This window comes from Mastigoproctus giganteus, chromosome 1 (assembly GCF_048544385.1).
Source record: "Mastigoproctus giganteus isolate SK-2022 chromosome 1, ASM4854438v1, whole genome shotgun sequence".
Taxonomy (NCBI): domain Eukaryota; kingdom Metazoa; phylum Arthropoda; class Arachnida; order Uropygi; family Thelyphonidae; genus Mastigoproctus; species Mastigoproctus giganteus.
Genome location: NC_143575.1, coordinates 258,670,985 through 258,691,481, shown reverse-complemented (window position 1 = coordinate 258,691,481; position 20,497 = coordinate 258,670,985). Strand labels below are relative to the sequence as shown.

The 20,497-nt window shown below is 33.7% G+C and overlaps 1 protein-coding gene across 1 annotated transcript in view; it reads right to left on the bottom strand.

Annotated features, from left to right (window-relative positions):
- The window catches only part of Mccc1 (Methylcrotonoyl-CoA carboxylase 1), a 57,192-nt gene extending 40,789 nt beyond the window's left edge, over positions 1-16,403 (bottom strand). The window contains exons 1-7 of the mRNA XM_090369901.1: positions 16,242-16,403; positions 13,264-13,301; positions 11,568-11,710; positions 7,353-7,570; positions 5,326-5,473; positions 4,208-4,329; positions 1,603-1,714 (exon numbers count right to left, since the gene is read on the bottom strand). Coding sequence (XP_090226027.1) covers positions 1,603-1,714; positions 4,208-4,329; positions 5,326-5,473; positions 7,353-7,570; positions 11,568-11,710; positions 13,264-13,301; positions 16,242-16,273 — 813 coding nt within the window. The 5' untranslated portion in view covers positions 16,274-16,403. The remainder of the gene's footprint in view (positions 1-1,602; positions 1,715-4,207; positions 4,330-5,325; positions 5,474-7,352; positions 7,571-11,567; positions 11,711-13,263; positions 13,302-16,241) is intronic.
- Between the last annotated feature and the right edge of the window lie 4,094 nt (positions 16,404-20,497).

Genomic DNA, 20,497 nt, shown 5'->3' with positions numbered 1-20,497 from the left:
CTTACCCACTTGCTACAATAGACAGAATTAGGGTACAAGCTAAAGATAGAATACAAAAAAAATACACCAACCAACAATAGTAATATCAAAAAATACTTCATATTTCTGTCCCATATGTTGAACAGTGTTACAAACAACTTAACAGATTCTTTAAAGATACCGAATTTAAAATTGGAGCCAGGCCAATACAGAAATTACACACTATACTGAACAATTGCTCAATCCTTTCCTCATTCGCAACACAAATAAATGACCTAGTATACATTTCTTAGGCACCTCTGTAGCCAGGTGGGCAGGAGCAGCAGTGTGTAGCACACGCTTCTTGATTAGACCGGGGTTCGAGCCTGTGCCCACCAAATACGGAGGATGCGGAAAGGTCAGGGAATGACCACCGCATATCCCCAGAGCAATATGGCCTTAGTTGCTAATGCTCCTAAAAACCAAATAACAACAACATTTCTTGCGGGGATTGCAACTCCTCTTATCAGAGTTCTACACAATTTCCTCTGAATTTTTGTGCTAATCAACTCATTTCATGCTTCTTGTTCAGAAACATCAGAATTAGCCTTTCATACCATTAATGAAAAACATACTTTTTTATTTAACGAGGCCAAAATACTTAGCGTCCAACATAATTATACGAGACTATTAATTGCAGAAACCGTCGAAATGAAATTAAATTACGAGAATTCTGTTAATGTTCACCGGCCATATCTAATCTCCGACTCATGGTCCTTTGTGTGCATGCATGAAGACAAATAATCCCTATTTAAGTTCCATGCTCACTCCTATTCGGTAATTTTCATTCCTGTGATCACAACATACGGTCGAAAAGCATTGTCAGCTTCAGGAAGGAAAATCGTTTTACAATTTTTTTTGTGAAATTTATTTTTTACTTAATTTTTAATTGCATTAAATTGATTTTTAACTGTGTTCATTTGATTTTTAATTATTTTTAATTATTTCTTACTGTAATGTAAGATTTTCGATTTTTTAATTGTTTTTGTTTTAATTTCTGGAGAGTACCATATGGTAGTGTTCTACGTATCATATTGAGGTATACTTCTCTTATTCTTTTACAAATATTGATATCAACGTAGAATGTATTGAGCATTATAGCTCTGGTTCATACCATCACTACCTAAGTTAGTAAGTAGTAAGTGTCACTATCTCAAAACATTATAATTTTCTTGTGCCACTTTTTTTTCATAATAAGGTGTATACTATTTATTTATTTTTTCATATATACTTCAGTACTTCCAAACTTATAGTGTATATGCCACTGTTGTATATGTGTACTAAGGGAGTAATATGGCCTTAGTTGCTAATGCTCCTAAAAACCAAATAACAACAACAGCTGATTACCACTCTTCCATTTGACATTTTGACATGTGTACTAAGATTGGGTAGTGCTCAGCTATAGGTTGTACTTCTGTGTTACAATCATGATAAACCAAAATTAATAGAACTCATACCCATTTACTTAGTACACCATACTATTATTTAACACACAGACATAAATCCCACTAATTAAATAAAAAAATTAAAACACAAATGAATACATATTTAGTTCTAAAAACAGTGGTAAATAAAACATCTTACAGCAGGTGCTTCTTCAATTATCTTTTGATGCCTTCTTTGAACACTGCAATCTCTCTCAAAAAGGTACACATAGTTACCATACTGATCTCCAAAGATTTGAACTTCTATATGCCTGATAATAAGAAATTTTCACATGAATATTCCCTGCAAGAATTATTTAAAAGGTCTATGCTTCACATAATGCACAATAATTTTTCATAACTAATCATTAACAGTATTACTAACATTATTCTAGCTAAAAGAGACATTTTAACATAACATGTTAACTATTATCAGTTTATCCTTTAATCTGGAAATATATCTTGGTATTCATATTGCAACTTTATACGCAGTAGCATGCCAAAATATTAGTATTAATAGTGCCAAATGATACAAAGAAGCAAACTTATACAGCATCAGTCAAAAAAAAAAAAAAAAAATACCCACATCATCTCTCTAATATTTGTCTAACCCTGCCTTAAATTTATACAAATTAGCCACCTGAACTTTTTGCCTTTTTCAATTTAAATTTATGTCCCTTTACATGTGTCATCCAAAAAAGAGCAAGGATACCATCAGAACTGAGTTTACTCAGTGTTTAAATGCTTATTCAGGCTTAAATGCTTGAATCAAGTCTCCTCATAGGTGCTTAGTTTTCATATGCTGCATTTGCAGAATTGAAGTCACATAAATAAAGAGTATCATTTTGCACACCTGATTAAAATTGTTGCTCTTCTCTGGATCTGTTCCAATAGATTTACATTCTTCCTAATATGAGCTTCCAGACCTGTATACAGTAATCAAGTGTGCAAATATAAGTAGTTATAACCTGAATTTAATGAGTTCTGGAATATTACCTGGTGTGATATTACTTCATTTCTATAGCAATTTCTTCAAGAATAGCATAATTCGTCTGTTATAGAAATTTTGAAAAGTCCTACATTAAGATTTCAACAGTGTGGTTTACATGTCAAATTACAATCACGTTTCAGATTTAGTTATGTTATATAAAGTATAGCAAATTTGATTTATGGATAGGGTTTAAAGAAACCTTTATGTTATATAAAGTATAGTGAATTTAATTTATGGATAGGGTTTAAAGAGAAACCAGTTGATCACATCTCAGATTTATGTTATCATACTAACTGTTATACAATTTCAGGGTGGTTCAGATTTCCATTCCTTCTGACATTATTACCACCTACCTCTGTCTTACACAGCTTTTCAAGATATGCCTGAGTTACTTCTTTTGAAATAAGTTTATTATTGTTTAACCATGTTTCACTAATCCTTGTGATGGTAACCTTAGATAATCTGGTGAATTTCAAGGGTGTTTTGTCACTCAAAAAAGAACACTGCAAAAAAACTGCACTCAAAAAGAACAATGCACAACAAGCAGTGTTCTTTTGTCTGAACCTGTTGTGCCTGTTGTAAAATGGAGTTTCAAGCTGTGCGGCTGAATTTAAGATAATACTGGGGATGCATTAAACCATATGACCAAAAAAAATTCAACAAACAGTGGGTGAAATTTAATATTTTTAACAAAAAACATATCTAAAAGGTAAAAACAACAAATAGCTACTAGAAATTCTAAGAAAGAAAATTAACCAAGAAAGCTGTATGCTAACAAAAAGCATTAACTAGAAATTAACACAACCTTAACCTATTTGCTAAACAGACTTTGATTTAATAGAAAATCTGTGCTTTAGGAAACAGATAAAAGTTCCACTGATATTTATAGGCAATACCTTTTATATATTGGTATTTCATTAAAGTTATGAATAGTAACATCATAAAAAATGATTCAGTAAGAAATAACTTTTCCTCAAGATAAAAATGCTATATATACATTTAAAGCTGTGACAAACTTAATATAATAGAAAGGGCATAAGTAAGAATGTATTAATGGCAGAATATAACATTGGATTGTCAACATGTTTATGTTTTTTTATGTGCAGTTAATAAAATTGCATTCTTAACCTCACTATTTCTTATTTAGCCTCATTATTTCTGCATTAAATATATTAAAAATAAAACTTTCTAGATAACGAAAACAAGAAATAATGACATCATGAATCCCCTGAAGGTGCTGTTATTCTTAAAGTCTACTGTACTTTAAAAGCAAATAAATTAGATTCCAGTGTCATGAATTGATAGTACAACAACATTCTCAATTTAAAGTGAACTAAAAATACACATACTTTTCATATAAATGGATTGTTATCATAATCAAAAGTATTTATTTATTGAATATCAATAAAGAAAGCAACATGAGCAATTATTCTTTACCAAGTTTGCTACAAATGCATAAAACAACTCATAGTTACAAATCCCTGTGAACTGCCACTGCCTTACACTGCATGTAAACAGTATTGCTCTCCAAGGAGTAGAATACTGCTGTTTATTTGTAATTACTCCAATGTTGATTTGGAATTCACTGGTGAGAAACAAAGCACAGACTTTGATTTTAATTTTATTGCACTACAAAACTGAAGAAAACTGTGCTGAATTGATTCACAACATGCATGAATTGTTTGATGTATTGGTAGAAAGCTCATCTTGGTCTCCACACATACAAATTATGCATTCGTAATATAGCTATAAATTATTCCGAGACTTTCTTTACCTTGGTGTATCTACAAACTTTTCTATTAACATAGCATCATCTGCAAATGATTTCAGAGCTTCACGTCTAGCAGATTCTAGTTGGCTCTCAAATTCATTCTCAGAAAATGCAATTCTCATTCCCTAAGTAGAAATGTAATATATGAATTAGTAATGATTAAAAAAACAAAGGGCATTAAAAATATACATATAAGGAAATAGTTTGTGCTGTAAATACTGAAAAATTCTAAAAGGGAAATAAAACAACATGAAATATATATGTACTAACAAAACTGTTATTATTGGTAAATCCAAAAAACTGTTATTATTGGTAAATCCAATTTGTATTCTGGATACAAATTGGAATTTGTATCCAGAATTATAAATTCTGGATACAAATTCCAATAATAACAATATTTTTTTCATTGGATAATCCGAATAGTATCAAAGAGTTGACAGAACAGAAAACCTTAGCAAGGGCAGACAAAGTTTGTAGTGACCGACCTTCCCATGGTGTAGACGGACACTGGACAGGCTTTCCAGGTGATTGCCTTCCTTTTGACTATGTGGCTAAAAACATCTAAACATCACAACACGCTGATGAGTGTTTGCCAAGTGCTAATATGGATACTGATCAGTGAGTCTCTGAAAGTGACCCACTTATCAGTATCCATATGAGTGAATCTTTGAAATGGCCTGTTATAATATTTTTCACTATTAACTAACTGTAATTTCAAATGGTTGAACAGAGAATTCTTAAAAATTTTGTAATGATCATGTAATCATTTTGAAATACATTCCAATTGTTAATAGAGCCCTGTGCTTACAATTTTAATCCAACTGACGAAATTTACACCTAAATAATTAAAATCTGATAAAAACTGAAAACAATGTTATTCAGTAAATATTATTAGGCATTATGCATAATTTCTGTGCATGCATATTTATCAAGAAAGATCAAAATCATTTTCATCACTCTATTAAAGACATTAAAGTATATCTACAGACATCTGGGGAACAGTGTACATTTTGGATATTAAAATTTTCTCCTATTCGACTTATTTTTTTAATTGAAACTTAAGAGTAAATTAAGTTAAACATGTTAATTGAAGTTTGTATTTTATTAAAAATGTGATATACCTTACCACCACCTCCTCTCACTGCTTTAATCATGATAGGGTACCCAATCTTCTTAGCTTCTGACTTTAATCTAGAATCTGACTGATCTTCACCATGATATCCTTCAATAATTGGTACTCCAGCTGCAGCCATTATGGCCTTAGATGTACTGTTATACAAATTAATTTATAATAATTTTAAAAATAAATAGTTTATATATTTCAATATCATTTTCAGTATAAATACAGTAATTTTAACTGCTTGTTCACAGTAATAAAACCAATGAAAGGATTTGACTGAATACTGTGTAACTGAATCAGTATATTATAAATCTAATATTTTATATTATATAAAATATTATAGGGAAAATGTACTTAGTCAAAGCTTAATAAAAAAGGTGGCACTCACCTCAATAATCCATTATGGTTACATGAATTATGAAACAATGGTGTGGGAAATCTCTGATTGAAACTAAAATCGGAAGTTAAGAATCGTGATTAAGAAAGTGTAATTTAAAAAACTTAGCCCAGAGGAGGGGGAGGTGCCATATACAGTACTCACATTTTGCACCATGAATTCTTTTTTTTTTTTTTATCGTTTTCCAGCATCACATACTTTATTATACAAATTAGATAAAGGGATATCATATTCTTTTACAATGTCTGTATTACTTCATTCCATTCTATCAACCTCTTGTATAAATTTTCAGTTTTATTTATGGGTTTAATTCTCTCTATTTAGGGTTTGTCACCATAACTGCTAGATGGGATTTAATATAAACAGATTTTAAATTAATTTAAAGGCCCAAGCCCTAAAAAGATATTGGCTCAGACCCATTTAAAATTGCAAAAAAAAAAAAAAAAAAACAATTGATGATAAAAAAACAAAAAACAAAAAAAAAAAAAAAAAAAAACAACGATTAAATTGATGTTTTTCAGTGTATTTATATTGCACCAAAAAAAAAAAATTTCTGAATTATCAAGAGAGAGAGAGAACAAAAGTCAGAAGTAGAAGGGTATCACCAAGAAGGAGAAGAATGATGATATCCTGCTCAGGACCCTAGGTGTGCCAAGCCTATACTCACCAGATATGAGTGACTTGTATATTAACCAAATTTTGTAATAAATAAGTATATTTACATAAAAAGCCTATGTAAATAGGCTTTCTATGTAAATATATGTATACTATGTATACTATCCTTCTCCGGGGGAACAATACATATTACATACAAATGAGAATTTTATTTTGTTGTTATGGGGGTTTAATGGCACATAAGCTACTATGGCTATAATGCGCCTCGAGAATTTTGTATAAACCAAGTTTGTATTAACGAGATTCTACTGTAATTATGCAAAACAAGTGTTGGAAAAGTGCCCACATTCGTTATTTTAACAAATGTTGCTTTTATCATATATTTGTACATATTCCTTTAAATTTTTAAATACTCCATAATATAGAATTTTGCATGCATTTTCCCTGCCAAAACTGGACAAATATGTACATATTAAAGAGCAGAATATTCTGAATCAGAGTATAAGCTCTGTTGCATTTGCAACATATCCTTCAGCATATTCAATTACATATAAACTCTATAAACTATGTTGCATTTGCAACATATCCTTCAGGATATTCAATTACATATAAACTCTATAAACTATGTTGCATTTGCAACATATCCTTCAGGATATTCAATTATATTAGAAAATTCTGTATTAGAAGATATTATAAGAAGATCAAGATAATTTTCAAGTGAACTCAATTTCTAATGTATTTATTACTGTGCTTAAACCTATAACAACATACTATTCATCAATGTTTTATATCATTATTTCTACAGCATGTAATATAATTATGATTTTATATACTATATAAATAATGATATTAAAGTATGCATTCACCTAGAATTGATAATCAGTTCTGGATAAATATATAATTGGATATCAATCATCATCAATAGAAACTTTTATATGCATACATGATATAGTTAATTTTTCATTTCACTGAAATATTAATATATACATATTCTTTAATAATTAAAAAATACTAACCTTTTAATTCCCATATCTCTGATTGCTGAGGACGGTGGACCAATGAAAATAATTCCTGATTTTTGACAGAGATCAGCAAATTCAAGGTTTTCTGATAAAAATCCATAACCTGGATGTATAGCTTGTGATCCAGAAAGCTTAGCTACTGATATTACTTTTTCTTTGTTCAAGTAACTTTGTTGAGATGGTGCTTGACCTATCAAATAGGCCTCATCTGCCTAAAAATATTATACTTTAATTTTAAAGTTAAGAAAGATAAAACAAAATACTACCTCATTTTGAAGAAAAAATTCTGCACATTACTATAAGTGTAACATAATTTTCAAAAATTCCTTACTATTTTAATATAGTTAACACACACAACAGTAATTAATTAAAATTAATTTATGCAATTCAATGAATATTTTGCTGATTAAATTAGTAAAATATTTTTAATGAGTTTAAAGCTATTTTAAGTGGCTGATTAACACAAACAACAGAACTTACTTTCATTTGCAATAAATTGGCATTTTCAATGAAAAAATAATCAAATAAGCTTTTCACAATTGCACTGGACACTTATTTTCTAAGGGAGTCATGATAGTTTGCCTCAGCACTGCATTACAAATAAACAACAGTTCTAATTAAGTCTAGAACTATTTATTGGGTGCCACTACACAGCTATACAGTTGTTTTGATGGTTACTGCCATTTTATTGACGAATTGCCAAGAAGCTGATTAATGATCAGTTAACTTACAAGTAGAGAGAGAGAGAATTCATCACTTATGGGCTGCCTGGCCATTCATCAAATAACTGTCTAGTTGTGTAGTGACATTGAATTAACAAAAAAAAAAAAAAAAGTACAAAATTATGAGAACTGTTGTTTACTTGCATTACTGAGGCAAATTATGATTCTTTTACAAAATAAGTGGCAAGTACTATAGTGAAGATTGTCTTTAGAAAAGATTATTTTATAATTTCTCCATTGCAAATGATTGTGATGAATTAACTTGCAAGCAAAAAGAGAGAGAGAGAGAGAGAGAGAGAGAGAGAGAGAGAGAGAGAGAGAGAGAGAGAGAGAGAGAGAGAGAGAGAGAGAGAGAGAGAGAGAGAGAGATGTCAGATGGTGATCAAAATTTCTAATTAAAAATAAAAGGTTTTCTAGTTTAAATTATCACTGACTTATCAGGTGTTGCAGTGATAGGTGACTGATCGTCCATTAATGAAGTGGTAATCATCAACATGACTGTAAGTGGTAGCACTATGCTACACATAAACAGCGTCATATAGGGTTAACACAAATTATTTTTATAACTTCACTGTTAAATATTCAAAAGTAAATGAGAAAGATTAAAAAAAAAGTCTCCCACTATTTTAGGAAAGCTCGAAAATCTTGCCTTACTGAAATGTTTAAACAATCTACATGTGTAACTTTAGTTGTGCATAAACACATCTAATTAATAACTAATTTCATATCAAATTCTTTCCAAAATTGTAGCATTAACATTCTTCAGTGCTGTGATAATTCGTGTCATCAAGTTATTGATGATTGTCACTGGAGTTCACAACATGTCTATGACTCAGCAAATGTGCTGATTACAGAATCAGACAACCACATCTCATCCAGTAGGTTGGGAAGTGGTAATCAAGTGAAGCATATATCCAATATGGTGGTTCTCTTATTTAAAAAAAGACTAACTATAACTATAAGCTGCAGACACAAACTCAAAAGCACAGCCAAGTAACTGTTGAAATTCACAATCCACTCTACAAAGAAGAACAAAGTAATCACTTGATCATGAAACAAAACACCAGATATTCACTTCTGATCTGCTGCATAGGCGCTTCTTTACAGTGCAGGAATTTTGTGATCCCCAAATCCTCATGTTTATGTCTACTTATTTCAAATAAATGAAAAATAGCTTCATCTGAAAACAGAATGAAATTAAGAAAATATTTGTTTTCCATTTAATCAAAGTTTGCTTAGAGGAAAAGTTTTCCTTGTTGGCTTTTTAGTGTTAGTATCAATAATAGCAAATGATGATAGGAAGCAAGCTTATACAGAATCAGTCAAAAAAAAAAAAAAAAAAAACTTCCCACATCACCTGTCCATCTCCTCTAATAATCTGTCTGATTCTCTTATATTTATTCAAACTACCCACTTCCACAACACCAAATGAAGGTTTGTTCTAACAATCAACTACCTGCTGGCATCCCTTTATTAATGGACAAGCACCTCTTGTATTTGCTCAACATGTTCTTCAAAGGCAGACAATTAACCATGATTATACGTTTGTTGTGAAAGACACTACTTGTCTTTTTAAACAGTTTATAACAAGAATAGATTGATGGCCATTATGATGGTTCTTTCTTTCTTGTAGGTTTCCCCAATACATCCTTTGAGGGATCACATTTGACATGAACACACCATTCAATGCACTCTACCTTCTCCAATACTAATATTGATTTCATTAATTGTTATGTGAAACAAAGTCAACTCTGTGGTACTACGCTGACAGTGGTAGAGAATGAAAAGGACCTGGGGGTAATTGTGCAGGCAGATATGAAGTTCTCTGAGCAGTGCAGACGAGCTGCAAGAGTAGCTCATGGTGTCTTGTCAATGATATACAGGAATTTTTCTAGCAGGGATAGGGATGTGATTATTCCCTTGTATAAGGCATTGGTCAGGCCACACCTTGAGTACTGTATACAGGTCTGGAGGCCTCATTTCAAGAAGGATGTAGAGCTGCTGGAACGAGTACAGAGAAGGGCAACAAGATTAGTGAATGGAACAAAGGGTTGCTCTTACGAAGAAAGGCTTAAGTTTTGCAAATTACAGAGTCTGGAGACTAGGCATCGGCGAGGTGATCTGATAGAGGTGTATAAGGCTTTGAATGGCTTGAGCATGCTCAATGCCGATGGGATTCTTCCTCTTGCTCAGAATAATCACCTGAGAGGGCATAAATTCAAATTGAGGAAGGACGGATGTCGGATAGATGTGCGGAAATTTGCTTTTAGCCAGCGGGCAGTTGGTTTGTGGAATAGACTTCCATCACTTGTTGTTGAAGTTGATAGCCTAAACAAATTTAAGGCTCAGCTGGACAGGTATTTCGAATGAACGGAGGGGTGAAATGGGAGTAGTGGTTGTGCTTTTTTTTTTCTTTTTTTTTTTTTTTGGCTGATGCTGAATAAGCTTGCTTTCTTGCATCATATGCCTCTACTAATGCTAATGCTAAAGTCAAAACACCTACTGCCATCACTGAAAGTGTCAATGCCATTGCAAAAAAGACTTCTGACTAAAAACCTATTTTTGTATTAACCAAAGATTTTATTTAAAGATATGAAATATAAGGTATATTTTACTTATTTGCTTTATTCTAAAAAAAAAACATTTCTTTTATCATTCAACATATTACCAAGGGTCCTTAGATTAAATATGATTATTTAAATGTTAACAGTAAACTCCCATTACAGTGCTTTCGAAGAGATTGGCCCAAAGAATAATATAAGAGGGAAAGCATTATAAGCATCAATCCACTCTGGAGATTTTTTTTTTTTTTCATCAATATTTTGGAGTGTTTATGAAGAATGGCTGCACGCTTAATGTCCTATGCTTGCATTTATAGCACATTAACCCTATTTTTGCTTAAAAAGAATGAACTTTTTAAAAAGATTTTATTAAACTAAACATATCTTGAGTATTACTGTATAAACATTGTATTAATATAATAATACTAATGCTGTTATTAATGAAATTTATTGATGCCATGTTGAATAAACATTAAATACGTGCAAAAGGCATTAATTACTACCAGCAAAGAAAGCAGACAAATAATGTTAAATTTAAAAAACTGTAGGGCATGTAAAAGCAATGATGAATAATTAGACACTGAGTTGTAATGTAATCTACCTCAAAGATTTGAGTTAAATATGAAATAAACAAACTGTACAATTAATGATTCTTAGAATTTTGTTTCTATCATCCCTTCCCAAAAGTCAAGAAAGTCAAGAATCATAAGGAGCATTGTACCTGGGTTTATTCCTTCTTGGGACATTAAAAAACAAAAAAATAAATCAATAAAAAAGCAATGCAACATTATAAGCATTCAAAAAATACATGCCAATTCACAGGATTGACCATAAGAAAAGAGCATCAAAAGCAGGATAGTGCTATAAGCAGGAGTGTTCTAACATAAAATTATGCAATATATATATGGATACATTTCCAAACTTACCATAGCTACATGCATAGACTTGTAATCAGCATCACTATATACTGCAACTGTTTGTATGCCCAATTTTTTAGCTGTTTTTATAACTCTGCAAGCAATTTCTCCTCGATTTGCTATAAGCACTTTGTTGAGAGGAGTCACTGAAACTATATAGTGAACCATGAGACAGAAATCCTCAAATAACAGTTTAAAGATAGTCTGAAATCAAATCTATTAATATATATTTAAAAAGTTGAATTTTAAAAGAATTTGATAAAAATAATGATTAAAATAGTGAAACTGAAGAGTACTTGAATTTATATAGCTTACCAAAACTCAATATAAATAAGAACAACCCATAAAAATATTTGAATGAAAACAGTTCTCTGCATTCTTTGGTAGAAAGAATTTACTGGAAAATTACTGGAAAATTTTCACAAAACTTTTCCAATAAATTCTTTGTATCAGTGAACAGCAAAGAAGCATTTTCATTTGAATATTCTGAAGAACTTACATTGATGTCTTTCAACCATTGTATTTAGAACTTCAAAAACAAGCTATAATCACTAGCACTAAATATATTAGCTTGCATATATATTTTTTAAAGAAATTAATAAAATGTTACCAAAATATAATCATCATTAATAATACTGTGGGTCTCTCTCTCTCTCTCTCTCTCTCTCTCTCTCAGGATAACTCAATTTTTTTTTTTTTTTTGGCTGGTGCAGCAAAAGCTTCAGGCTTCCTTGCACCATATGTCTAATAATAATAATACTGAAGCTATAACAAACTTCTCTTAACCATAAATTATGTACAGAAGAACTTCTTTGAAACCAGTAATATCACAGAAAGGCTAATCTATCATTTGTTTAAAATACAAATATACAAAGCATTGCCCATTTTGGAACTCCAAGCTCTCTAAGACCACAGCAATACTTATGAAAGTCTGCCAAATACCAGATGGACAAGATAGTCCTCATTATTACTAATTTTATATAGCTTTTGCTATATTAGATATTCAAAGTGCACTTATAGTTGCTGTTCACTAAAAGTTAATCATACTTTCTGCTGCCTAGGTAGCCAACCACATTTTTTGCTTAAGATTCCTTTGTTTTGTACAAATGTGGAATATGTATCGTGGCATCCAAGGTAAAAGTACTAATAATAAATGTTATATATTGAAAGTTATTAGAAGTAACAAATGACGCAAGGAAGCAAGCTTAAAAAAAAAAAAAAACTTTTGACATCACCTGTCCATCCCCCTAATAATCAATTCTTCTTTAAATTTATTCAAATTACCCACTTCCACAACCAGATAGAAGTGTGTTTCGATGATAAACTACCCTCTGCCTGAAAGCAAAATAAATTTAAAGCAATGTTTCCCATTTAGGGCTATGCTTCTAATGTACTCAAGATTTTCAAATTTGTTTGTGAAATGATGCATGGCTTGATCTGAACAGAGTAGAACCTACACACACACACATACACACACACACAGCAATATTCACATACTACTGCTTTTACATGGACATTTCCAGTATAGAAAAGTTGCAGTCCTCACTTGTTGCATAAATAATTCATCTGCATGCAAAAAAATATAAAAATTATTTCTGATAAAGACAAAGAAGGAGTGAAGGCAACTATCTCATATACTTTCACAAAATTAAGCCACACATGCACACAGAGAGAAGAAATTCAATTTTTAAATATGTATACTTACCTGATGACTTTCTCAAAAATATTTCATTCAGGTTTAATCTAGAAATTAAAAAACCAAAATTTATTATTAACTTATACATAAACAACTATTATATCAGTGATCTAATGTGATTAAAAGAAAAAAAACTACATAAAAAAACAACAACAAAAATTTCTTACTTATAGTGAATACATTAGTTAAAGGGCATGGTTACAATAATGAGAAATACATATTTCACTATATCAAAGCTGATTTTTATTATAAGACCATACATTTTTACTCTACCCAGGTCCTGAATAGAAAGCATAGTTAAGAATAATTAAAATTTACATAACAAGAAACAGAAAAAAAATATAATAATAAAGCAATAATAATTTTAAACAATTTAATAAAATCATCACTTAATTTAAATATTACATTAAATAATGACTTTAGTAAATTCAAAGAAGACAGTAGGACAATTTTGAGGGCAGTACAGGAGTCTGACTGCTACTTAATGTAAAATCTATAAAAGTCACTAGGAGTAGTAGTAGTAATAAAGACAATGAATGGTGCCAATGCTGGTTCAAATAGTCTGTGAACTTGGTGCACATAAATAGCTAGCAGGGATAAGGAGGTGATTATCCCTTTGTACAAGGCCATGGTTAGGTTACATCTTAAGTACTATATATGGCTGGAGACCTCATTTTAGGAAGGATGTATATCTGTTGGAATGGGTGCAGATGAGGGCAATGAGATTGTTGCTGAAAGGAACAAAAGGGTGTTCTTATCAAGAAAGGCTTCAGTTCTGCAAATTGCAGCATTTGGGGACTAAACACATGAGAGAAAATCTCATTAAGGTGTTTAAGGCTTTGAATGTATTGAGTAATCTCAATGTTGATGGCATTCTTCCTAAACAACTTAATAGCCCTCTTGCCAAGATTACAAATTTCAGGTAGCATAAATTCAAATTAATGAAGGATGGTTGCAATTTTCCTTCAGCCAGCAGGTGGTTATTGTTGGAACAAACTTCAATCTGTTGTTTTTGTTGTGGAAGTGAATTTACTCAAGATTCCTTGAGAAAATTCAAGGAAGAAGAACTAGACAAATTTTTGGAGGGGATGGATGAGTGAGGTGGGCAGTTTTTATTATTATTATTATTTTTGCTGATTCCGTATAGGCTTGTATTCTTGCATCATTCCGCTACTAATACTAATACAAAAGCTAAATAATTTTACCTATTATAGTAATTACACTGAACTGGGAGTTCTCACCCCATTAATTTGGGGCCCTGAAGGCAACGAAATTTGCCTTCACTCCTTTGTCTTTATCAGAAATAATTTTTATATTTTATTACATTTTGAAAATTTTTTTTTATTTACTTTTTTTTGGCTGGTGCAGCATAAGCCATAAGCTTCCTTGCACCATGTGGCCATTGCTAATACTAACTGTGCTGCATCTCAGTAAATCCAGCCAGCCTTGAATGGTGTCCGGAAGTGCTTTAGTACAGAGGGTTTATATCAATACAAACTGATATATTCTTATTTCTAGGATAATTTATAAGAAAGGTAAAAGAAAAGACTATAGCTCAATGTTCCTGGTAGATTTATGTGTGGATTGAAAGACATAAATATATTCACTTTAATTTTTATTACAAACAAACAATATATTTAAACATTCCTATTTATATGGATGAGTTACAACTGTTTAAGATGATTAACCTATTCAGATGTTGCAAATATTTTTGAACTCTGCTAAATCACAATTATAAAAACTATTTTCATGGCACTGCTAAAGTTTAAAATGAATATCCTTTTAATTTTTAATCAGAAAGTTTAAAGCCTCTCCTACAGTTGTTGCAAGCCTCATGATGCATATGGCTTGTAGGAAAAAATAAACTTCAGTATCTGTAATTCATGGTGTAGTATAAATGAATATTATAGAAAAAAAAATGGCTTCTTAATGGTTACACGGCTGGAAATAAACAAGCTAATCCCAGAACTCAACATCATAAACTGTACCATTATACACCACTATGAAACGCAATATGTGATAATGCACCTCAAACCATGAAACTGTCTCAATACGTAAATTGAAATAAACTTGTTAATATAATACACAGTCTCTCCCCATCAAGTTTATCCATACTCATAACATAACTGATTGAGTAGGTCAAAAATATCTATACTCATCATCCTCCACAACAATATATTGGTTTTGCCATTTGTCACTCATTTGGAAAGGTCTGGGTTTGATTCCTGTCTATGACTGAAGGAATTTATAGTCCTCTTCACTAGATGGTATAGTTAGCTGATCTCATACAAAAGGACTAGGGTCTCCCCCCCCAAAGAGTTATTCCAGGTTTTTCAGGTTGTACAACATGTAAACTGGCCCATGAACACACAGTTTTACAGACATAATAAACAACAACAACACAATAAAGTCTAAGACATTGATGTACCTAAATTCCATAAGTCTTATCAATAAATACTGCAGATTTCTCTATACATAATAATTCTCCAGCCACACAGACTATATTGCTGTATGGCTAGATGCAGTAATATAGTCATAGTTGCAGCAGAAAACAATAGAAAGAAACACCTAAAAGTCTTTTTAAATCCCCTCTAAAATGTCATTTGGTCACTAACTTAATTTATTATTATTATTTCTGGTATTGCACAAAGGCAACTAACAGAAACAAAAATACATCATAAATCTAAGGTTGAATAGGTCTGCAACAGGTCTGAATAAGAAAAGAAAGGTTCAATAGGTCTGCACACATAAAGGGTAAAATTTTTCGCTGCTGGAAGTCCTAGAACTAATCCAGTCAATCAATATCAATTTATTTAGCAGTTAGGTACAGTGATTCTGCTGCAAAGAGAAAGATCAAATACATAGGTTTAAGGAAAAGCCTTTAACAAAGTGGGAACATTATGGCACAAACCTCTCTCTGTTGCAGCATAAACCGAGGTACAATTACTTTGTAACTTAATATTTATATGAATTTCTTAAACACTTACATCTTAAATCCGAACTTCAACTTAAACAGCATTTTGGAAATCAACGGATTGTAACCACACACATGCAATTCTACCTAAATCCTAAAGGATGATTTTATTGAGGAAACAATTTTACACATTTCCTTCTCAGTAACGCTTTTATTTTCATCTAATCTTCTATGGTTTTCGGTGAGAAAATTATTTTTTTAAACCATTTTTATTGCTTCAAACAATAAGGGAAATACAAAATTTCAGATCACAAATTAACTATATAATAACACCCAATACTCTACAATCGTTTCTATACTGCAATCACCTGGCTGAAAGCACTTATACATGGGCGCTCTCTGGCGAGCAGAATAACAAATTTAGCATTGATAGTTTAAATTAATGTCGTATTATTATTATTATTATTATTATTATTATTATTATTATTATTATTATTGTGGCTCATTTCTTCCTGATTGGAGGATTCCACTCCGTGACGGGTACTGCTACCGAGTACACAGGGTGGTTGTAATGTCTGGTGTTACTGTTGGTCGAGGAAATCTCTGACTATGCTACAGGTGTTCAGGATTGCGACTTTCTGGAGTTCCTTGTAGGTGTTCTCTGGGAGACCTATTGTAGCTAGGCTGCTATGTAGAGTATTTGGCATGGTCGGGATGGTCGATACTTCTTACATATGCCACATTTCCTTGACCTCATGTCTCAGGTTCGTGTACTTCTAATTTTTTTTCTCATGGGTTTTCTGGACATTGCTAGTGTTGGGCACCGCTATGTCAATCAGGTAGGTAGCCCTTTCCATCTTGTCCACAAGGGTTATGTCCAGTCTGTTGTGCGGGATGGTCTTATCCGTTTTAATGGCGCGGTCCCAGTACAGCTTCTGGTTCGGGTCTCTAGTACTGTCTGGGGTTCGTACTTGTAGTATGGTACACTTTCTTTGGTCAACTGGTATTTCCTCGCTAACTTCTGATGTATTATCCTGGCTATCTGGTGGTGTCTATGAGTGCACTCAGTCTGGGTAATCACCTTGCATCCCGCGGTGATGTTTTGGATGGTTTCTGAGACCAAGTGGCATCATCGACATGTGTCATCTGACATTCCGGGCTCCTTTGCGATGTGTTTTCTATAGTTTCTAGTGTTTATTACCTGTTCTTGGATGGCCAGCATGAATCCTTTAGTCTCGGGGAAAAGCGTCCCGCTTGTGAGCCATGCATTCGAAGCAATGTTATCGATGTGATCTTGATGGAGGTCATTGTAGTGTCTGCCGTGGAGTGTCTCCTGTTTATAACTTCGTTTCTTGTGCCGTCTGGGCGGGAGGGGATTCCTCGCTCAGGTTGAGTGGGGTATACCACTTGTGGTATACCCCACTCAACCTGAGTGGTGGAGTGGTGCTGTGTTGTTCTCGAAGTAATCCTTCAGGATAACTATCGCTGTTTTCTGTTGCTCTATCAGGTCTATCAGGCCCCTTCCTCCCTCCCTCTTTCCGAGCTATTGTTAGTCTCTCCACCGCTGACTTCGGGTGGTGTTGGCGGCTTTTGATCAGCATTGTCCTTGTCTTTCGCATGATATCTTCTAGATCGGTATTAGTCCAATCTATAACCCCAAAGTGTATGTTAGTACTCAAGCTGCATAGATGTTTATGGCTTTAACTGTGTTCCCTCCGTTAAATTTTGCTTTCAGCGAGCTTCTGAGTATCTGACGATATTTTTCGGTCAGGCACTTCTTGATTTCCTTGTGCTCTAACTGCTGAGCCTGCATCATCCCTAGGTATTTGTAGGTCTTTCCTTCTGTCATAGCTTCGATTTCTTTACCAATCAGCAGCTGGTAGTTTCGGCCAACTAATTTTCCCTGGTGCAGTCTGCGGGTCTTGCATTTGTCTAGACCAAATTCCATCGTGCTGTCCTTGCTGAATTCTTCGGTGATCCGGAGTAGTTACTAGAGTTGTTTCTCGGTTGCCGCCTAGAGCTTGATGTCATCCATGTACATCAGGTGGGTGAGGGTGTACAGTTTCTTTCTTCCTTCTTTGAGGTTATATCCATACTTGCTGCCGTTAAGCTTTGTTGATAGCGGGTTAGTGCTAGACAGAACCACAGTGGGCTCAAGCATCTCCCTGAAAGATTCCTCTTCTAATGGCAACTGGCCCGGTTGCGATGTTCTCAACCTTAATGGTGGTACTCCATTTCGCCATCGTTGCTCCTATGAAATTGTTCACTATCGGATTGACCTTGTAGACCTTCAGGATCTCTATTTGCCAGCTATGAGGTACGGAGTCGAAAGCCTTGCGATAATCAATGTAGGCCGTGTATAGTAGTAGTAGTAGTGGCACGTGATGCAAGAAAGCAAGTGTATGAGCTTATGCAGCATCAGCCAAAAAAAAAAAAAAAAAAAAAAAAATCACACCATTCCCTCCAAATGCCTGTCCAGTTCCTCCTTAAATTTATTTAACCTATCAACTTCCACAACGACAGATGGAAGTTTGTTCCAGCAATTAACCACCCACTGGCTAAAGGCAAATTTCCGCACATCTATTCTACATCTGTCCTTTCTTAATTTGAACTTATGTCCCCGTAGGTTCGTAATCTGAACAAGTGGAAGAATCCCATCAGAATTCAGCGTGCTCAACCCATTCAAGGCCTTATAGACCTCAATCAGATCACTGCGCAGGGGCCTAGTCTCCAGCCACTGCAATTTGAAGAACTTAAGCCTCTCTTAGTAAGAGGATCCCTTCATTCCCCTCACCAATCGTGTTGCTCTTCTCTGTACACGCTCAAGCAAATCTACATCCTTCCTAAAATGAGGCCTCCAGACCTGTACGCAGTACTCAAGCCGTGGCCTGACCATTGCCTTATACAGAGGGACAATCACCTCCTTCTCCCTGCTAGCAAAATTCCTATATATCATTGACAAAACCCCATGACCTGCCCTAGCAGCCTGTCTGCATTGCTCAGAAAACTTCATATCTGACTGCACAATTACTCCCAGATATTTTTCATTTTCTACCACCTTAAGTGTAGTACCACACAGTTGGTACGTTTCTCTGGGGTTACTTCTACCCATATGCAGTACTTTGCATTTGTCAAGGTTAAACTTCAGTTGCCACTTCTTAGCCCATCTGCCCAAATTATCTAGATCCTGTTGCAGTAGCACACTGCCATTACTGTCATTAACAACCTTGCCAACCTTTGTGTCATCTGCAAACTTCGACATTAAGCCTGATATACCTTCATCAATATCATTGATAAATACACAAAACAACAGTGGACCCAACACCGAACCCTGTGGGACTCCACTAAAAACATTAGTCCACGAAGAGCAGCACCCATTGATTACCACCCTCTGTCTTCTCCCACTTAACCATCCTTTTATCCATTGTAGCAACTTACCCTTAATACCATTCTGCTCCAATTTGTACAGTAGTCTTCCTTGCGCAACAGTGTCAAAAGCTTTCCTGAAATCCAAGTATATGATATCAAAATTAGGCTTCTTGGTTATGCAGCTGATACCTTCTTGGTTATGCAGCTGGTCAGGATCTTGTACATCATTGCGAGGCAGGTGATTGGCCTGTTTTTCTCCGGGTTTCTTGTATCTTCGTCTTTAGGCTTCAGATATGTGACTCCTTCAGTGAGAAACTTCAGGATTGTCTCTGGGTGCCTTATCATTCGAGTAAACTGATCTGCTCGGTGCTTGTGTGTGTAGGTGAGCTTCTTGTACCAGTAGTTGTGGATGTTATCAATTCCTGGGGTTGGCCAGTTGTGGGTGTTCCTGGTCGATTAGCATTAGCATTAGCATTAGCAGAGGCATATGATGCAAGAAAGCAAGCTTATTCAGCATCAGCCAAAAAAAAAAAAAAAAAAAACCCACTCCCATTTCACCCCTCCGTTCGTTCGAAATACCTGTCCAGTTGAGCTTTAAATTTGTTTAGGCTATCAACAACAAGTGATGGAAGTCGGTTCCACCAACCAACCACCCGCTGGCCAAAGGCAAATTTCCGCACATCTATCCGATATCCGTCCTTCCTCAATTTGAATTTATGCCCTCTGAGGTGATTATTCTGAGAAAGATGAAGAATCCCACTGGCATTGAGCATGCTCAAACCATTCAAAGCCTTATACACCTCTATCAGATCACCTTGCCGGTGCCTAGTCTCCAAACTCTGTAATTTGCAAAACTTAAGCCTTTCTTCGTAAGAGAAACCCTTTGTTCCATTTACTAATCTTGTTGCCCTTCTCTGTACCCGTTCCAGCAGCTCTACATCCTTCTTGAAATGAGGCCTC